Source organism: Diaporthe amygdali (assembly GCF_026229845.1).
Source record: "Diaporthe amygdali strain CAA958 chromosome Unknown NODE_16_length_960263_cov_65_539585, whole genome shotgun sequence".
NCBI lineage: Eukaryota > Fungi > Ascomycota > Sordariomycetes > Diaporthales > Diaporthaceae > Diaporthe > Diaporthe amygdali.
In genome coordinates, this window is record NW_026517036.1 from 325,567 (window position 1) to 344,883 (window position 19,317).

At 52.4% G+C, this 19,317-nt stretch overlaps 6 protein-coding genes across 6 annotated transcripts; 3 read left to right on the top strand and 3 right to left on the bottom strand.

The window, feature by feature from the left end:
• Positions 1 to 1,317: 1,317 nt before the first annotated feature.
• Positions 1,318 to 2,826, bottom strand: J7T55_007368 (uncharacterized protein; the record flags this gene model as incomplete). The annotated part of the gene is made up of 1 exon (XM_053144122.1): positions 1,318 to 2,826. One exon carries the CDS (start codon positions 2,824 to 2,826, stop codon positions 1,318 to 1,320), a length of 1,509 nt encoding a protein of 502 aa, XP_052993058.1.
• Positions 2,827 to 3,452: 626 nt separating this feature from the next.
• J7T55_007369 (uncharacterized protein) lies at positions 3,453 to 4,998 on the top strand (the record flags this gene model as incomplete). Its single annotated transcript, XM_053144123.1, has 3 exons — positions 3,453 to 3,510; positions 3,696 to 4,746; positions 4,866 to 4,998. The coding sequence occupies 3 exons, from the start codon at positions 3,453 to 3,455 to the stop codon at positions 4,996 to 4,998; spliced, it is 1,242 nt and encodes a 413-aa protein (XP_052993059.1).
• Positions 4,999 to 5,327: 329 nt separating this feature from the next.
• On the bottom strand, positions 5,328 to 7,172 carry J7T55_007370 (uncharacterized protein; the record flags this gene model as incomplete). Its single annotated transcript, XM_053144124.1, has 4 exons — positions 5,328 to 5,909; positions 5,995 to 6,357; positions 6,422 to 6,876; positions 6,941 to 7,172. The coding sequence occupies 4 exons, from the start codon at positions 7,170 to 7,172 to the stop codon at positions 5,328 to 5,330; spliced, it is 1,632 nt and encodes a 543-aa protein (XP_052993060.1).
• Positions 7,173 to 12,940: 5,768 nt separating this feature from the next.
• J7T55_007371 (uncharacterized protein) lies at positions 12,941 to 15,758 on the top strand (the record flags this gene model as incomplete). The annotated part of the gene is made up of 7 exons (XM_053144125.1): positions 12,941 to 13,124; positions 13,290 to 13,737; positions 13,833 to 13,992; positions 14,163 to 14,391; positions 14,517 to 15,200; positions 15,305 to 15,415; positions 15,703 to 15,758. The coding sequence occupies 7 exons, from the start codon at positions 12,941 to 12,943 to the stop codon at positions 15,756 to 15,758; spliced, it is 1,872 nt and encodes a 623-aa protein (XP_052993061.1).
• A 98-nt stretch (positions 15,759 to 15,856) lies between these two features.
• On the bottom strand, positions 15,857 to 16,231 carry J7T55_007372 (uncharacterized protein; the record flags this gene model as incomplete). The annotated part of the gene is made up of 2 exons (XM_053144128.1): positions 15,857 to 15,992; positions 16,074 to 16,231. 2 exons carry the CDS (start codon positions 16,229 to 16,231, stop codon positions 15,857 to 15,859), a joined length of 294 nt encoding a protein of 97 aa, XP_052993062.1.
• A 1,271-nt stretch (positions 16,232 to 17,502) lies between these two features.
• On the top strand, positions 17,503 to 18,254 carry J7T55_007373 (uncharacterized protein; the record flags this gene model as incomplete). The annotated part of the gene is made up of 2 exons (XM_053144129.1): positions 17,503 to 17,682; positions 17,748 to 18,254. 2 exons carry the CDS (start codon positions 17,503 to 17,505, stop codon positions 18,252 to 18,254), a joined length of 687 nt encoding a protein of 228 aa, XP_052993063.1.
• Between the last annotated feature and the right edge of the window lie 1,063 nt (positions 18,255 to 19,317).

The window sequence follows — 19,317 nt, forward strand, 5'->3', positions numbered from 1 at the left end:
AAAGCCGGGCAGCCAATATCTAAGGGCTATGAGATTTCGAATGAGGCGAAGCAATCAATCGCCGGTCAGAGGGATCTTCCCGAGACTTACGCCCTTGGTCATTAGAGGTTCTGGGGTAAAGGTTCTTGGGGTGCACAACCGTCTGTATGTAACGGCTAATTCTGCAGCACGCAGTTGAAGCACCACTAAATTCATGACCTTTCCCATTCTGTATGATTGTCTGGTGGAAATTTTGGGTTGCCTCACAACATCTTCCTTTAATCGCCGTCAGTGTCAACATTGCTTGCCATGTAGGCTTTTACCAATGTCATTTTACCCGATAATAGATTTTGTTGAAACCTGCTTTGAATACAGTTCATGCAAATCACGACGGTAATCCAGACCTCCGACTTTTGTGAGGGGTCAGTATAAGAACTTTAGGACAGTCCGTCATTTGCAGAAGAAACTCGTTCCACCATCAGTGCAACCACATGCAGTCAGCAATGGGCCACGCCGAGACCCGAGCCCTCTGGAAAACCAATAAAATTGATGATTTTCTGTCCTTGTTTGAACCTTGGGTATTATCGATTCGCGCTCAGTGCTATTGATATCTCGGACTACTGCTAAAAGGCAGGCCCATGTCTGGACTGGCGTAGAGTGAATCCCTAGGTCCTCTAGATTGCCGCTGGGGCTTAATATGCTAAGCGGACCAAATGGCAAATGCCTGTCAGACGATGTTTGCCAATCTTCGTTGTTGACTGCAAGACAGTACTTCCAAAGGCCAACATAATAAGGGATATATATATATATATATATATTGTACCATGGGGCGTAGTATGCTCGCCACGCTCGCGACTTGAAGGCAGCTGCGTCTTCTCATTGTAAAGTGGACTCTTAATTTCTTTTCTTCTATTACGTCCAGTTCAGAGAGGATGAGATCACAAAGGGCATGTCATGCGTGAGAAGGACTGTTGGGAAAGATGGAGTCGGATACGTTGAGAAGCATCCCTCTATGCGGTAATTCCGTGCTGACTACATAAGTGATTTCAGCGTCTGCTTTTCTGTCATATTGCCTGATACAAGATGAGCAAGACACCATATCATAGCCTTCAAGATAGTTCACTGGAAAATGGTAGATGATATGCTCATCAAACATGTAGATGGTGAGAATACTTGCTCTAAGTGCAAGATGATCTTCACCGTGACACTGGCTACTTGAAGAGAACGGTAAAGTTGGTCAAGCTGCTCGGCAAAAGACCACAGCCTGGAAGCTCGGACACCATTACACGGATGTGTTATTGTCTCAGCAGTTGAGGTGCTTGTCATCGAAACATGTCCTTAGTGCACACATTTCAAGGCCGCAAACCCGTCACTCCATCGCAGCCCGCCCATGACAGCCACCATCACCGTAAACCCAAGCACCACACTCGCGCTCCCATAAATCCAAGCATGTCTCCGCCTCAATCCCGCCAGCTCGGCGACCCACGTCGAGACCGTCGTCAGGCACCCGCAGAACCCATCCTCCACCCCCTGGAGGACCTGGCATCCGACCACTCCCCCCAGTGGGACGCGCTGCAAGTCCCACGACATGCCCAGAACGGCCGTGCCGAACATGTTCACGGCAAAAGTCCCCAGCGGGAACGCAGGCCTCATTCCGTTGAGCCACAGTGAGACGTAGAACCGCGCCAGGGTGCCGGCGGGCGCAAAGACGAGCGAAAAGACAGCTACGCCGCGCCAGTAGTCCGCGGGCGGGATAGCGGCGAGAACGATGGCGCCCGCCCAACAGCCCCATGCCAGCACGACGGCGAGGCGGTCGGCCACCTTGCGCGTGACAAGATACGGCAGGGAGGGAGTCACGGGCTCGAGCGCGATAGCGATGTGGGCGCCGACGATGAGCCCGGCCAAGGACGCGGTTACGGTGATGATAATGACTGCGAGCAGGGCCATGAAGGAGTAGCCTCCATTGCGGGGGCTCGTGGTGCTACTGCCGTAGGCGAGGTCGTTGGACACCGCGAGGAATATGTCCCGCATGAAGGAGGAGAAGGACGTGAAGGATCCGCAGAAGCCCGTGGCAAGACCAATGTAGAGCGGGATAGTCTTCTTGGTGGCCATGTGGGCCTTCTTCGCAGCGGCGAGGTCGACGGCTGGCTCTGCGCTCCCTGAGGTGCCGCCAGATTCTTCGTCCCGTTTGGCCTTCTGGATCTGGTGCTCGTAGGTTGGGGTGCCCCACTCGTCACGGAAAAGCATTCTGTCCTCGGCAAGGAACCCCATGACGAGGCTACCGCCAAAATTGAACCAGACCGAGGGGAAGACCGGCGCGCCGGCGTAATCTGTCAGCCATTGCAGGCCCAGTCGCGCCATTGTTCCGAGGAAGGAGAACAGTATCAGGTACGACACCGTGTAGATCTGTGTGGCCAACCGCGAGACTCGCATGCCTTGGGCTTCCCTGCCCGGGTCTTGAGCATCCGTTGACAAGCCATTGTCACCAGACTCACTTTCTGCCTGCTCCTGTGTCCCTTCTTGGCCCCGACTCCGAGCATCCTCTAGATTTTCATATTTGTTTGGCTGTTGCTCTTCTCGGTCCTGAATTGGCCCTTTGGCAGCGATCTCGTCGAGGTTTCGATACGACTCGGGGATATCGTAGCCTCTCGAGGGGCGAGATGGGCGCCTGTGCTGTTCCCTGCTTCTCTGCAGAGATGAGCGGCGTGGATTGACTCGGTCGCTGGGTATCAATGCATCATTTGCACCGGGTTCTTTTGGCGCAATCGGTTGCAGCTCCACGTGGGCTGCTTCGTTGTTGTGCTGGTCCAACGTTTCGTGACGCTCGCGACGGGACGGCTGCATCATCGCACAACCGCTGTGCTCGATGTTTAAGGCGGCAGTTGAATGGCCTAGAGACCCAGCCAATCTACCTTTCTTTGCCAGATTTGCGTCTCATCGTGAAATTCCTGTAGACAGAAGCCATGAAAAGATAATCAGGGATTGACATGATTCCCGGAATAGCGCCGGGCTTCTTTGCGCCTTCGGGTCGGTTATGACGGCAAGTCGTCGCGGAAGATCACTTTCGGCAGCACTTCGGCAAGTGTATTAGTAAGATACATTTAGTCGCTCCATTATTCACACCACACTCTAAGTATCTCGGTAACTCACTCAAACTTCACACAGCGATACCATTTTCAACTGCTCTTCCAACAACCATCAACGGGAAGTCTTGCCCTGGGATTGTATGGATGATGTCCACAAAACCTAATGAATCAGTAATAAGAAAACGGACAGTTATAGCCTATGACTGCTGCTAGTTTCCGTGAGGTCATAATCCCAACACTGTACCTAAGGTTGCCAGTCCGCAATATGCCACCGACATCAACGACCTTGGACAAAGCGTAGGCGCGTCGAGATGTGTCCACGATGTCTTGAAACGCTCGGCCAGCCCGTCAATGGCCATTCATCTGATCGATCTATCGGTCTAGATCATGAATGAAAGCTCGCTCACAAAGCCTGAAGCAGACGCGGCATTGTCCTCGAGTGAGGGTGAGAACACAGGCGAAGTCCTCAAGCGGCCTCTCGACTTATCGGGCGTGCAAAGTCCTGCAAATATATAATATGGACGAGGATGGGGTCAAGTGACCCCGTTTCCGGATAAGCTATCATCACACACGGTCGATGATCCTGACAGCATCGTTTCCCTAACTCAGATACCCGACTGAGTTCGACAGCGTTTGAAATGATGAGTGCGGCCAACGCCCCCGACAGCTCCACGCTAGGCCATGTCCTATGGAACTGGTTCTCGAACAGCACCGCCTCGACAAGCGATGATTCCGCCACACAGATCAAGTGCTATGCCTTTCCGTACGGCTTCCTGGGCTTCCTAGCCCACTTGGCTATGTTCTACGGCATTGCGCTCTCGTCCTTCAACCGATGTCCGTGGAAATTCAACAGTCCACTTGAGCATTCGAGGCGGGATCTGGTATTTGGCATAATCGGCCTAGTCATATCTTGCCTATTGACTGCGGGCACAATGTACAGGTGCTCTGGAACCGAGTACTACGTGCTGATAGCTTCGTCTAAGATCCTGACGACGGTCGCCTCCTCGGCCATTGGCATTCATATCGCCTGGAACATCCGCGGCAGAGGAAAGAAGAAAGAAATTGATTTAAAGAAGGACAGAATAACACATCATAATGCTCTCAAGTGGCTTCTAGTAGAAGTCGTCGGATCTATCCTCGAATTTACCGGTGTCATCATGCTCCTGGAGGAAAGCCACGATGCGGTTGTCAAGAATAAAACACCGATCATGGTTATGTCCTTGTTCCTTGCGGGCTTTATGGGAATTTCCCTCGGCGTCGGAATCGCTTGGCTCGAGGTGCGTCAGCACGGACAGAGGAGGATGGAGTGGGAGATCCGGAAGGTACAGACAAAGTGTACGGCTCTGGAGGAGAGGCTTGCATCAGAGGATCCACGAGGAAGGTCTCTGAATCGTCACCGGGGCGCACCAAACCGCGAGAGCAGGGCTGAGGAATCGCCAAACCTTGGCCCTCGTCAGGAGGGCCGTCGGGCTGGTAGCTGCGATGCGGTTCGAGACCCTCGAAGAAACTCCCTACCCCCCGTTATTCGGGTGCGAGACCTCGAGGCCCAGAGGTTGATCGCGCGGGCGGGCGAAGATGAGGCGGACAAAGAGCCCATCTTGTACTACTATGAAGACGTTCTCAACTCTGCCAAGCAGGTTGTCCTAGTCGCGGGCGCGACCTTCGGCTTCTTTGTAACTCTGTACGTCTTGTCATGCTCCAGGGAACTTCTTTTATGGTTTTATCCCACTCGGACATCAACATGAGCTCGAGTCCTGTTTGAAGATACAGATATGCTAACTTCCACATAACTTGTCTTAGGTACACTGACTGGATTCTAGCTGCCGTCAGTGGCTCCTACTGGGGCTTCCCGACAACTGGAAATGTTGGCATGACGGTCGTCTATGTGATATTCTACTTCGTTGTGCGGCTCATGCCCGTCTTGTCTGCTTAGGCCTAAATCACATCAAGTCGAAATAGTGTTCAAGTGGGAATTTTGCGTGGCGGTACGCATTTATGCATTCTAGAAGTTCATGTTTCTCGTCGCTGATGATGAAGCCATCGCTAGCACATATATCCAACTTTGAGGCGGATTTAGCCTCTAATACTTATGTTGTATGTCCGAAAGGGCCATTGTAGTCGCTCTTTTCCTGCAATTTGCCCATCCAGTGCCGATTACCCGTGCCGATTACCAGTGCCGAACCCGTACCATTACCTGTCCCATTACCTGTGCCGATTCCCTGTGCCGATAACCACTTCCCTCTGTCAGATCCAACAACGCTTTCAGACCAGCTGCCTTCGTTTGAACTGCACCATCGGACCATCCCTCAGAGACACGAACGCGTCGTACGTCTGATACTGGTCCACATTCTGGCGTCCGACCCTGCCCTCAGGACTACCGCCCCCGAGATTGTTGGCAAAATCCCTCCGCACCTCGAACTTGTAAATGATCTTTGCCATCACGATCATCATCTCAAGCCACCCCAGGTTCTTTCCCGGGCAGCCTCTGTTTCCCGTGGAGAAGGCGCAAAACGCGCTCTCGGCCAGCGCAACGCTCTCGGCCGGGACCTTCTCGCTCACAATCCACCGCTCGGGCCGGAAGGCCAGCGGCTCGGGGAAGATGTCTTTGTTGTAGCTCATGCAATAGTGGCCGATGCTGACGTTCATTCCCTCGGGGATGAACTCGCCGTCGACGATTGTGCCGCCCTTGAGAACCTCGCGCTCCAGCTCGGCGCCGACGGGCGGTGCCATGCGTAGGGACTCCTGGATGAAAGCTTTCAGGTACTGGCATCCGTAGAGTATTGGGCCTGCTGATATGTCGTCGAAGCTGTGGAATGCGGACTGGACTTCCTCGGCGAGCTTGGCCTGTTGTTTGAAGACATGGTTAGTTAAATGACCTTAAAGACACATTGAACTGCTTGCCGCCAGTCCTTGAGGTGCATGCACTAACCTGAATCTCGGGCTTCCGCGCCAGGTAGAAGAACATGGCCGTGAGTACGATCGCCGTAGTGTCCGAGCCTGCAATGATTAGGGACTCTGCTTCGCCCCACAGCTCTTCCATGGGGAAGCCTCTTCCCGTCTGCGGGTCCTGCGCGTGGAATAGATAGTGGAAGAAGTCTTTTCGCACTTCGAAGTCCGGATCGTTGACCAGTCGCCTCTGCGCTTCCTGTTCCGCCTGCGTGCGGTCGGAGAGGCACTTAGTCACGAAGTCGCCCCATTTCTTCACAGGTGGAGGGGTGGCCACGGCGAGGAGCGAGTCCAGGCCTCTTGGCTTCAGCCAGACCCAGAACGAGGTGAAAGGCGCGAAGGCAATCTGTGGGTGGTCAGCACCTTAATCATTTCTCGACTGCCAGTGAGAGGGGCTAGTGTCAACGTACCGGATGAATGAGCTTCACCATGTCCGCCATCAGATCTGGTGCTTCCTTCATGGGCCCGTTTGGTTCTTTCATGTTGAAAGACTTGCCGAAGCACAGGTCGCCCAGGATATCAAAGACGAGGTAGTTGACCCAGTCAGTCATGTTGACGGATCCGGACCACTCTCCGCCAGCGCTGACCTCCTGGTCAAGCAGCTCGCACCATCTGTTCGTGTTGGACAGCACGAACGGCTCTGCGGAGCGGAGTGCCTTCGACGAGAAGGCATAGTTCAGCACGCGCCGCTTGCGGCTGTGAGTGGCGGAATCGATGCTATTCCATGTTGTTATGGCTTTGGCGTGGCGAGGCCACACTTGGTAGTATAATCCTTTCTTCACGTTCCCCTTGGGCCCGAAGATGTGGGCATATGCTGAGGGGGTGTTGACGAGGACGCTGTCAGGGCGGTATCGAAATGATGGGCCTGAAGGTCTATCTCAGCCATCGCGTTCTTGGGGAATTGGATGACGGAGTCCGGAGCCACTCACCGTACTCCTCTTGCAGACGCCAAAGCCAAATGTGTCGATCTTGTCTGAGAGTATGCCAGTACGAAGGAAATGATGTGATGCGGGCCCAGAATGGGCCGGGGTATCTTGAAAGCGGATGGAAATGAAGTCGATATACGACGATCGCGAGGACGCTGACGGAAGCGAACAAAAGAAGCAATGGAACGACGTCGGTAGCGACAACGTTCAGGTGGGACTCTAGGAGAAACATCATGATAATCTGGTGCGTTCGTTACTAGAAAACAAATGGAAGATGCAACGCTGAGCTGGGGAACTTCAGACGTGCGGGCAGAGATGGAAACGAGTAAGCGCAGGTCCAAGAGAAATGACGCTGATCCCAAGACACAGTCGCTGCAATGCTGCCCGATGGACGAAAGCGATTCTAAAACTGCTGCTGCATGGCTGACGTCTGCCCGCTCCCTGCGAAAAGTGCAACCACCAGAGGATGCTTTTGGATGTCCTTGTAATAGCAACTCCCACGCGACGCGGGGGCCGAATGGGCAATCTCTCCCCCTTGCACAGCAAAACTCATCCTGACACCACGTCCGTGTTATTAGAGGGAGCAGCTTGCCAACTTTCAAGGGCGCCATTGTCAGGGTGGGTCATGCCCGGTGTCTCGCTTGGTGGTGATGGCCTCGCCGGGGGTTCGTGGACACCGCGACGAGGCCCATGCCCAGCGCGCACGGTGCTTCGAGGAAATTGACCTCTGGCGCGTTATTGTATGGATTGGTCCGGGACTCTCCCGGCAAATCCCAATATTGTGGATTGCGATCCAGGTACAGGCAGGTAGGATCGCCACGGGGAGGCCGGCGGGCGCGCACCGCCACAAGGATGGCGATGCGAGATGTTCCTGATAAATCTAGATATCGAAGATTAAAACACGTGCGGAACCCCAGCATATCATATCATATCACAGGTTGTATTACTCAGGGACGTTGTGATAGGGGGGGCTGGAGGCTACAGTGGGGACTCAGCTTAAGCGGTAAGGGCTTGATACATCGGGACCCACTAGCAACCACAGGAGATTTAATTGATTTCGGGATATAGGACGGCATATGATTAACGAGACGGTTGAGACAGGGGGGTTGGGACCTCGCTACTGCACAAGATTGGAATATGCATATACCCACAGCTATGGGACCTCCTTTTCCAGAACCAAAGTGAGTCGAAACTTTAAATCCACGAGGCTTTTGTCATGTACGTGGAGCTCGAGTCCACCAAGCCCGGTACTTATGTATGCAATAAATTTGAACACGCTATACTTGACATTTATTATGGTTCTGTGAATAGAGGTCCGTGCCCTTCGTATATCACCCACCTCGTGTTGTGCTCATGTGATTTTCCACATCGCAACACGCCCCAACCTCTAAGAACATAATGTGGCCAGATCAGCTTGACACCCCCGAGGCTTAATGTGGTGCTATGGACATACTTCCTATACCGAGACGCACATCAGAAGCTCTTCAAACCTTGGCATGGTTGGCCTCATGATAGTCCCTGCTTGACGTTCTAGTAGTGTTTGCACAAAGAGCTCGGTGCTAGAAAAAGCGACTTCGACTTTACAGTTAGACCACCAGATATGAGTCGGAAATAATGTACCTCCGCCGCAGCTTGGTTCCGATGTCGTCTTGACTAACTCGAATTATGACTATGCCGGCCTACGCATCTCTATCTTTATCGGCATGGGGAGCTGATGCAGTCTTCTTCCCGATTCTCAAACCCCTGCTGTCAACAACGTAATCTTCCCCCCGCTAACCCCCACCCCATGATAGTGTAATTCTCCCAAGACGGAATTTTCTGTGTCTGCCACACTCCTCTGACTTTTTCCAACACGCGCATGGATGACTGGGGCTGGGGCTCGTTCTGCCCCACGAAGCTTGCGCCGGCGCTGCTACTATATTGAGCCATAATATTGTCCTCGCTGTCTGACGCCTTGGCAAAGTTCACGACCCAACAAGCACTCATGCTTCTTAGATTCGGACGTAGTATGACCTCCGATGATGCATTGTAGGGTTCCGCACTGGTGCAAGGCCCATTGACATCGAAAACAGAGACCCAATTTCGAGCACGGTATTGCTCCGTCTACCCTCTCAGCCCTTTCCTGATTCTCTCTACGATTCCCAAGAAAGTTCCAAGCGGCGTCCTTTGGTCTAAACAGGCGAGACCTTTCTCGTCTTGCTTTGAATGCGCCCGGTAATAATCTTCGAATCCATTTGCCTTAAGCGCATGTGTAGCAAGCTGACGGACCATATGCCTATTGCGGGGGAAGAGGTAGAATTGAGTGCTCCTTGACACCAATACTTTCTGCGAGCCTCTGCCAATACTTTTGGTGGGTCTATTCGTCGCCTCCGGGTAGGTCATCCCAACCAGGGACGTCAGAAAGCCATGGGCGTCTGGACGGCGCCGGACTTTTGGTCTCTGGTACATAAGTATCTCCCGTGGAATGATGCGATCAATCAACCACGCCTCTAGATGCCCGCCTTCACGATCCCTGTGCAGCTGGATAGTCTCAATTGGGGTGGTCTTACAGCTGGGTGTTGAAAGAGATGTTCGCCCACTTTGTCAGGCAGTGCCTCGTAGGCTTCACTCTCAATGGCATAGTCGCCCTTGATGGATTGCCAAATCATATTTGCAAACCTGTCGGCCCTCTAATCTGTTGGCCCTCTAATCTGTGTCAGGTACTGGGGGATCCCGAAGAAGATTTCTGCGAAGAGCCACCGACCCTCATGAGTCCACTCCACATGGTCAGCGTCCAGCATCAGTTAAAAAGGAACCATATCAGCGGATGTAAATTATAAGACAAGCGCAATTGCACTGCAATTGCGGATCCGTTTTTGCGTCACAGCGTATTGTTCGAGATCATCCCAAATCGGCAAGCTTACATATTCACATAGTTCGATTTTGATTTTCCCTATGGTGTCTCATCTCTCTATATACACGTATATCGACTGTTCCCGAGTCGAGGAAGCGTCATTTTTCTTGCCCATTTGACGCTCGATACCGATTTTTAACAATCGATCTTTGACCGCTTCTCCTGCAAACGGACCTTCAGTGCCCTCATTTTGATTGGAATATGATCGACGGCCCATGGTTGTGCTGGGACGCTGATATCACCAAACGTGTCACTACGGCTTTGAAGTCGTGCCACCTTAAATTCACAAATGGCGACATAATCCAATAAGTGGGTTTCAATATCGAAAGGATGAATCTAACCGGGACGGAGTCCTTGAAAAAGGTCTCCAAGAGGATGAGGAGCGTTTTTCCACGGGTAAATGGCTCTGGGTCATATTGACGTGACAAAGCTGTCTGAGTAGACCTCCGGCACCACTGGCAGGAGAGAGAAGCCACCATTGGTGAGAGGAGGCGCCAGCAGTGCTATGCATACACTCTTGCAATGTTCCGCTCGAGTCCTGGGATTAATAGTCAAAACCTGAGCTCGATCAGCCGGTGAGGGATTTATGATTCCCAGCTCTGAACTTGCAAGATATGATTACAGCGCCCAAAACATTTCCGTGGTGCGCTCCCCAGGTAGCCCGTAATCTTGAAACCGCATTTCCTGGGACTGGTAGAAAGTCGACCAGCAATTCAACCAGCCCTGCAGTGGAAACGAGCGCTCTTAAGTAGATTCCACTGTTACGCACGTAGCCAGAGAACCAAAACGTGGCTGCTTCGCGTCAGTCACGACAGGTCGTCTGTGGCCAGCAGCACTGGCCTACATGCATCTACAATTACCTACCACAACCTCACACGGTCGAGGATTGGCGTTCCATTTCTGCTGTACAAAGATTCAAGAATAGCCGAAATTTCCAATTTACTGGCGAGGCTAGCACTACGGAATAATGTCTTCCTGTACCCAACAAAGCACGTCGACTGCTCGGGGAGACTGCTGCTTTCATTGATTGCAGGTCCCAGTCAACACTGCGAGCAGCGAAACGTTTCACAGATTTTGGCCATAAGTATGAGCCAGGCTCGATGACAAGCAGTGACATCAGAATTTGGGCACAAAGAGGAGGAGAGCAAAGACTTCTTAGGCCTCGGAATTGAGTCAGGATAGACATATGATAGAATAGGGAGCCGTAACATATAGTATTGACTCCTTCCCGTTTTGTCCGCATTGATCGGTCTGAACTACAAAGTGCAACATCAAACTTCTATCAATTTCGATTTGTTCTGTTCCAAGTAAAGAACAATATACTATTATATAAAAGACATGCGAGTATCCACACCTATGCCGATATGCAAACATTCCACTCCTGCACAAGTACGAAGAAGAAGACATGCTTGCTGTTAGCGATTTAAGCATGCAATTTAGGCGCACAACAAAAGTCTGATGCAATAGGCGAGGAAATACCCATGAGAACCGCTTTGACTGGTCATACCTTTCCAGCACACAAATAGCCATAAATAATGCTTTCACCTTAAAATAGATTTATCTTTCGGTCCTGACAATCCTTAAATAGACATCTTGGGAACCAGCACGAAGCTTTCCGTGGCCGTTAGGACAAGCTTTTGCACTCAAAGTTAGGCTTGCGCTTAATCTTAGAGCCAACCATCGTTCGTATACGGAGTACTCAGGGACTCGGGTCGCACTAAAATAACCTTCAAGGTATTGCACGAGAAATGAGACTTCATGTACTTTCCGGCGCGCTTGGAAGTGACCTTTTCTTCACAGGGTACATCACTTGTCTCCGTGCTGAACACTTCTGCTACATCATCTTCTTGACATGACAGCGCGGTGAACACCACACGCTATGCATCGTCCTGCAGTGGCAAACTGGGAGATGACATTGCTTTTGGCCCCGCTTCCCTCTGCGTTGAGATGAATCAATGTAGCGCCAAAATTCTCGTATTTTCTGTGCAACGTTGGATTCAATCCTTCTGAGAAGCTGGTTCAAAATGGCTGCCTACAGCTTGAATGTCACCCCGCATGTTTGCGTGCTCAAGTGGATTATCTCAAAGTGGGGGCCCATGTTTCAAGTAGCTCACGTCGCGTGCAGCAGCAGGATGCAGAATGCAGACGCATGTGTGTTTGGAGCCCGGCATGAATCTATGGTTCCAAGCCGATCCGACGATGCGTTGGCACGCAATGTGTGTCCCATTCTACCCGCCGGCAACGGCCATGAATTTGCAAAGGGAAGAGAGACAATTGTCTGGTGATTCTTGTCAATGGATACTGTGAGAATAAGCTCGCACGGGCTCTGGTCGCGAGTCAACCACTCAATTTCTCACCGAAGTAACCATGGAAGCGGGCACATTCACGTTCAAAACTCAACTGTAACTGCAATCAGTGGGATCTTCCTGCCCAAAGTAGGATGCAACGGGGCGAATCGGCCAATTACGATTTATCCTGGTAGTAATTAGTGGGCCTTGGGCGCCTCAAAGCTTAGTTGCGCGACTTGAATTGTTCTACTGCGTCACGACTCCTGACCACCTCCCCTCTTCGGCTAACGTGTACGTACATCGCGTATTTGTCCGTAAGCCGTTGAATCACTCGAGGTCGATCGCAGGTAAACAATGGGCGCAGATCTGCACTCTCGTTCCAGTAGACGACTGCAGCCCGTCAGCCCCGTCAGCCTATGTGAGGAGAGAGTTGCCGTCCAGCCGTCGCGCACTGATCCCTGCACGCATGTGGTTTCATGCGGAGTGCTCGGAATCAGCACGGGAAGATATGGTTCCTTGCCCCAAAGGATTGGGTTCGTCTCTATTTGACTCCTCGAGAGCCCGCCCCTGTCATTACGTAGACTGTATCAGGACGCGGCACACGTTTCTCGGAATATTCTCAACGTCCACTCGACTTGTAGGAACACCGCCCAGACGTACAAACCTCCAACAGCCAGTCCATCGCTTCTGAAAGCCGGTCTTGACATATCCCAGACGAGACTGTTGTGCCACTGCCAATACACGCAGTGGTTAGGGTTGGGGGCTGAAGACATTAATACGTCGCGCGTGCGCACTATTTTCATCTGAACGAGCCCAGCCAAGATGAGGCTTGGACCGGTCATCGCGGCTGGCCTCTTTGCGCCCACGGCACTAGCCGCCACTGCATTCGAAACATTCAACCCGCTTCTAAGGTACAGGCCTCATAGCCAGAAAAGATCTACTGAGGTGCCGCCCGTGGTAAGGCGACAGACATCCACATCGCCCTTCCTCAATGCCAACACCACAAGTTAGTGCCCCCAACCCCGGATTGCTGCAGTGCAGGGCGCTGTGCCAATGCTTCAGAGCCCATGTTTGTCTTCTGGCATCCCCTGGATGAGCTGCCCTCCGTACTTTGGTCTTGCCGGAATGCACTCACCACATTCCTGATATTCAGTGCTAACCACACACGCAGAGTTCGCCGTCGACGGCAACGGCATTCCAGATGTCGACTTCGACGTCGGAGAATCCTACGCCGGCACCCTGCCCGTCGGCAACGTGGGAAATAGTACCGATGGACAGATGTTCTTCTGGTTCTTCCCCACTGCCGCGGCGGACCAGCCCAAGGAGATCATCATCTGGCTCAACGGGGGTCCTGGATGCTCTTCCCTGAGCGGTATGATTCAAGAGAACGGGCCCTTTCAGTGGCAGAGCGGCACGTTCAAGCCTAATGCCAACCCGTGGTCCTGGCACCAGTTGACGAATGTTGTGTGGGTTGAGCAGCCCATCGGCACTGGCTTCTCAACTGGTACGGTGACGGCGCAGAGTGAGGATGATGTTGCCCAGCAATTTATGGGTTTCTGGCGGAATTTCGTAGATGCCTTTGGCTTGCAGGGCTACAAGATTTATGTTACTGGCGAGTCGTAAGTACCCACTGCTTCCCACTTTGAGTGGCTTCTTCCAGAAAGCCTTCTTTTAAGCATTGTGGTTTTTACGTACATTCTGACCATTTTGCTAGCTACGCCGGAGCATATTGCCCCTTTATCAGCAGCAACATGCTTGACGCCAACGACACGAATTATTTCAACGTCAATGGCATGCTGATCTATGATCCGGTAATAACTGGCGGATCAGCGGGTATTGCACCTACGAATTATTTCGTTGACTACTGGAGAAATGTGAGTTGCCGACTAGACTATCTTTTAAGCTGGATCAACATATCCGGACCTGTCCCTTCAGGGCCTGCGACCTTTTGGGCTATACTCACACGAGCACACAACATGTGCTTTGGACCTCATAGAGGCCGCCAGGTTTTCATGTGTTTGCTGACGAGATCTAAATCTTGCAGGTTATGCCATTCAACGACTCCACTGCTGCCAGCATTGCAAATGCGTCCAAGAGCTGCGGTTTCGACGATTTCACTGACAAGTATCTGACATTTCCACCATCAGGGCAGCAACCCGATGTCTGTGCTCAACCGGGCATTAATGCGGACTGCACCAACTACATAGATGGATGCGATGTCTTCGACGCCGCGTTTAGTGCTATCTTTGACATCAATCCAGGTTTCAACATATGTAAGATACTCCATTCACTAGTTATGGTATCTTTCGTCCTCCAGTTCCTAGGCTCGAAACCAATATATTGCGGCTGAGTGGTCCTCTTGACTTGGGGGCAACTGCTAAACACCGCGTGTGAACAGACCAAGTCGGGCAGATTCTACCAGTTCCCGACGATGTCCTGGGCTTCCCAACCTCCATCGAGTACACCGCCCCAGGCCGGCAGATCTACTTCAACCGGACAGACGTGAAGCAGGCGATCCACGCGCCGCTGGACGTGAACTGGGAGATCTGCGCCGAGAAGTCCGTCTTCGCGGGCGGCGACAACTCGGACCCGTCGTCGTACCGCGCGATCCCGAACGTCATCGACCGCACCAAGAACGTGCAGATCGCGCACGGCACCATGGACATGGTCCTCCTCGCCAACGGCACCCTGCTCGGCATCCAGAACATGACCTGGGGCGGCCAGATGGGCTTCCAGTCCGAGCCGCGCGACCCGCTGTTCGTGCCGCACCACCCCAACCCGGACGTCGCGGGGAGCAGCGGCCAGGGCGTCCTGGGGACCTGGCACAGCGAGCGCGGCCTCACGTGGGCGCTCGTCGACCTCACCGGCCACATGGTCCCGACCTGGCAGGCTGGCGTGGCGTTCCGCCAGATCGAGGTCCTCCTGGGGCGTGTTGAGAACTTGGCGAGCACGACTGCGTTCCCCATCTACTCGAATGCCACGCAGCCCGATGCGTCCCAGCTTGGGTTCGGCACTGCGTGGTATGGATTCGAGGACGCTTCTAGCGGAATCAGTGAGCCAGCGAGGGCAACGGCCGGAAAAAGTGAGTACAGTTTTCCCCCCCTTCCCCTGACAGTATATTCTGCTGCAGCACGCACATTCCGTCGTGTTTTCGATGGGTTGCTGACAACTTGTCTACTTTTCTAGCTTCTGGCTCGATGTCGTTGACGATGCGGAGGGGCTCTTTCACGGACTCGATAGGCAAGGACACAGTCTATAAGGTCCTCGGGCTCTCGTTGAGCCTCTTCCTGATCTTGGGTTTGTAGATTGGACACGGTGACTGCTCAGAGGTCTTGACAGCAACCGAGGCTCAAGCAGCACACATAGGCGGATAATCAGTAGAGATATTATATTCAATGATCGATTAATTCATGGACGATTTTCTTATCCTATTTCAATCTGACCTTTTTGGTACAAGAGAGGAAGACTCAAAACAGTTATTTGTTTCTTGGTTGAAAAAGACTTATCGTCGGGCGATAGGCCTGTGTCATAGTGAAGGTGAGTGAGTAAACATCTGTACCATCCGCTGACCTTCCTCTCACAAGCCACCTTTGCAACTGCGTCCGGCCGATTCTCCTCAAGCAATGCGATCAAGCTGTAAACACTTCGAACTAAGGCGTCAAGGCTTTACCCCTTCGTGATGACGAACGAGCCACGCGTAACACAACGCATCCGCACACCCTCACGAGTAGCTGTCCCTTAAAAGATAGGCTTCGGAACGCAGATGCCACCACAGTCAAAACCACCATTTTTGGGGTCACAGTCATCGAGGGGGTTGTCAACACAGTAGTCGGTGTCACTAACGCAGGTCACAGCTGCGACGCCGCCGCAGAACCTAGTCGCAGGGGCGTACTTGTTAGCGAAACTCGCTCAACAAGTGAGTTTCGTATTTACAAAGGGAGGTCCCAGAGCTTACCCATTGACTACCACGCATCGGGGCACTGGGTCTGCAACGCAGAGGGTGCTGGCTGGGCAGGGGAGGATGCAGGCTGGCTTGGGGATGATGGGGATGCGACGCGCGTTTGCCATGGAGGCGGCGAAAGCAATGTTTATAATCATGGATAGGAACTTCATTATGGCGAGAGTTTTGGGTTTGTGTGGCTTTGGTGTTGGGAATGAAAGACGAGTGTTTTGAGGGAGGACTGAGACTGAGACTCCTTGGCGGGCTTCGGCCACGATATGTACTCACACAGAAGACGTACAGACGTATGTCTATGATGCATATCTCATTTGTTTCTCTTGAACATTTATCTGCTCCTAAGCCAATGGCTGGTTACCTAGTCTGGGTGTCGGCCTACTTTCCTCCTTCTGATACGACCTAGCATTGGTAGCGAGGTGACACAAAGAAGACCTCAATGTAAACTTGTCTTGGCTCGTATAACCCACATATCGGAACCTGTTTTGATTCTGTGCCGAGAGAGCAAGATCTCTTCTTTGATAGGCCATCGTTCTTAGCTGACACCTGACAAGCTGCATTAGATAGGGCTGAGCGCGGGAAGTGATGGCTTCCAGCCGTGCCAGCCTCTTTGGACAATTGATCGTCTGTCGATCCGTTGCGGCTCAGAGAATAGAGTATAGTGAGCACGGATTTGGCTGGAATGAGATCGCGCTTGTCACTGACGGCGGGATGCTAAGCATTTCTTTGTCTTGGACTACGACCCAATTCATTAGCCAATTTGAACCCCATGCTCAACTTCAACTGTTGCATCTTGATGAACCAGAAGAGGGGAAGGCAGGCGGGGTCGTGGCCAAGTTCCAGAGATCGGCTTGGAAAGCCGAAAACAAGCAAGCAGGAAAGTGTGTTGCCCAAAACTCATTGCAGAGTTCATTTATCGTACAGCTAGGGCGTTGTAGCAAGTTTTGAATGGCCTCACATTTCAGAGTACCTCGGATGCGAAAATGCGTGCAAGACAGGTGAAGTCGAACTGGTGGCCCACCTGCCCACCTGCTCCACGGTGGACCCCTGCGCATATCGACGGGCCGAGGAGCTGTTCCCTGCTTTCCCCTGCTTTCGCCTGCAGCTCTGAACCCCACTGATGCGGCAAGTGGAGCCTCCTTATCGCCATCTTATCGGAGCTACCCCCCAACCTCCCCCAACTTCACTCCGGCAACGACGGCTGCAATCTGACCTCACCTCTTTACTCACGTTTGCATTCCTGATGAGCTGCTGGGTCTTGTTGTGTTGATACCTTCGCCCTACATACCCATACGAATCCATACGTGTGCTCCAACGTGTCGATAACAGCTGTATTTTGTGTCTCGTTAGGCGTGTAATAGACTGTTTCCGTGACGTCCTGCCCAGGAACTACTCTGTTGTGTATCGTCATCTGTCAACAACAACCATAATGGCAGCTCTTCCCAACAATGTCCACGTCTCAAACCACCCTTGCTTAAGGGCCAAGCTGAGCCAGTTGCGTTCAAAAAGCACGCCTGCAAAGGACGTCAAGTCATTAGTCCACGACATCTCTCTTATCATTGGCTGCGAAGCACTGGCAACAGCAATCACCACGGCCCCCGGCCCCAAGGTTTGTTCTCCCACCCCAAATCCCCTCAGCTGTGTATAAAGCAACGCTAACAAAGGAGGAAAAAGGACGTCACCCCGCTCGGCTTCGAGTACGAGACAACAACGATCCAGCCCAACACCATCTCCATAGTGCCCATCCTGCGCTCGGGCCTGGGCATGGTCGACGCCGTGCAGACCCTCCTCCCCGACCCCGTCGCCGTGCACCACCTCGGCCTGTACCGCGAGCCCTCGACCCTCGAGCCCGTCGAGTACTACAACAACCTGCCCGAGCACGTCAACAGCGGCGGCGGCGCCGAGTCGCCCTCCAGCCTCGCCGTCATCGTCGACCCCGTCATCGCCACCGGCGGCACCTGCGCCGCCGCCATCCAGACCCTGCGCGAGTGGGGCGCCCAGCGCATCATCGTCCTGAGCGTCCTCGGCGCCCAGCCCGGCCTCACGAGGGCCGCCGGCGAGTGGCCCGAGGGCGTCGAGATCTACGTCGCTGGCCTCGACGAGGAGCTGACTGCTGGTGGAATGCTGAAGCCTGGGCTGGGTGATGTGGGCGACCGGCTGTTTTTGACAATTGGAAAGTAGTGAAAGGTGGCCGGGTTTTTTAATCGCCAAGTTCTGGGGGTTTCATTGCTATGAGGTGTTGATGATGGTTGGAAATGCGTCCATTTTTCCAAAGATTAGGAATTCAATTTTAGAAGACAGTAAACAGCAAAAAATGGTAGGCACTCTGCACAAGGGTGCCAGCGTTCTACATTGCCAACAATTGTACGCAAATCAGTCGCCCTCCCAGAAGCTGTTGTGGAAAGTTGCCCAATTAACTTGGGCGGGAGTTGAAAGAGTAACTAGACTAGGTAAGGCTCATGCTGAGAGGTTGGGCAGGAGAACCAGCGACCAGACCGGTAACCACAGAACCACACCTTTGATGATTCAATTTTTGGATTGTAGGGAAACGTATAGTCTTCATACCCATTAGCAACAAACAAGGAATCTACGTGTAGCGTACTCAGTACGCCGAGTGAATCCTGCTGGTGATAGGATGATGTGTCCTGCGGAGGATCTGATGCTGGATCAATAAATTACTCGACACTCTTAGAGAACGAGGTCCCTTGATAGTGGCGTTCGTATTATTACCCCTGCTGGTATCTCTTGAAGCACTTGAAGAGCCTCTGAATAGTTCTCGTGCAGCTGGTAGTTTCGCATATTCTCGAGCTGAAGATGGACAAGCCCGCCATCAGACTCTGTATTACGTTCCACTTCGTGATCCATGTAGTCATGTCAGTCTGGAGGCACCATAGATAGTATTGAATTGATTATACCGGATTTTGGAAAGTGGTCAATTGCAAAACGTTAGCAATATCTATGTCATTCGTCCTAAATGACGTGCGAAACATGGATTATTATGGAACAGAACTCGTTTTCACAGTATCTTGTTTTCAGCACCTTATTTTGCAGACCAGATTGACTCTAGTTTTTGACAGTATTCAACGGTATCATGTATGTTGCACAATGAATTTGTAGAATTAAGTTTTATGTCGCGTGTGGCTGACGAAGCCGCCAAGCCTCACTGCCTGTCGAGCGGGGTGCGGGGGACGCGATATTAGAAAAAATCAACCAGGTGAAGATCCGAGTCTATCGTAGTTGCACT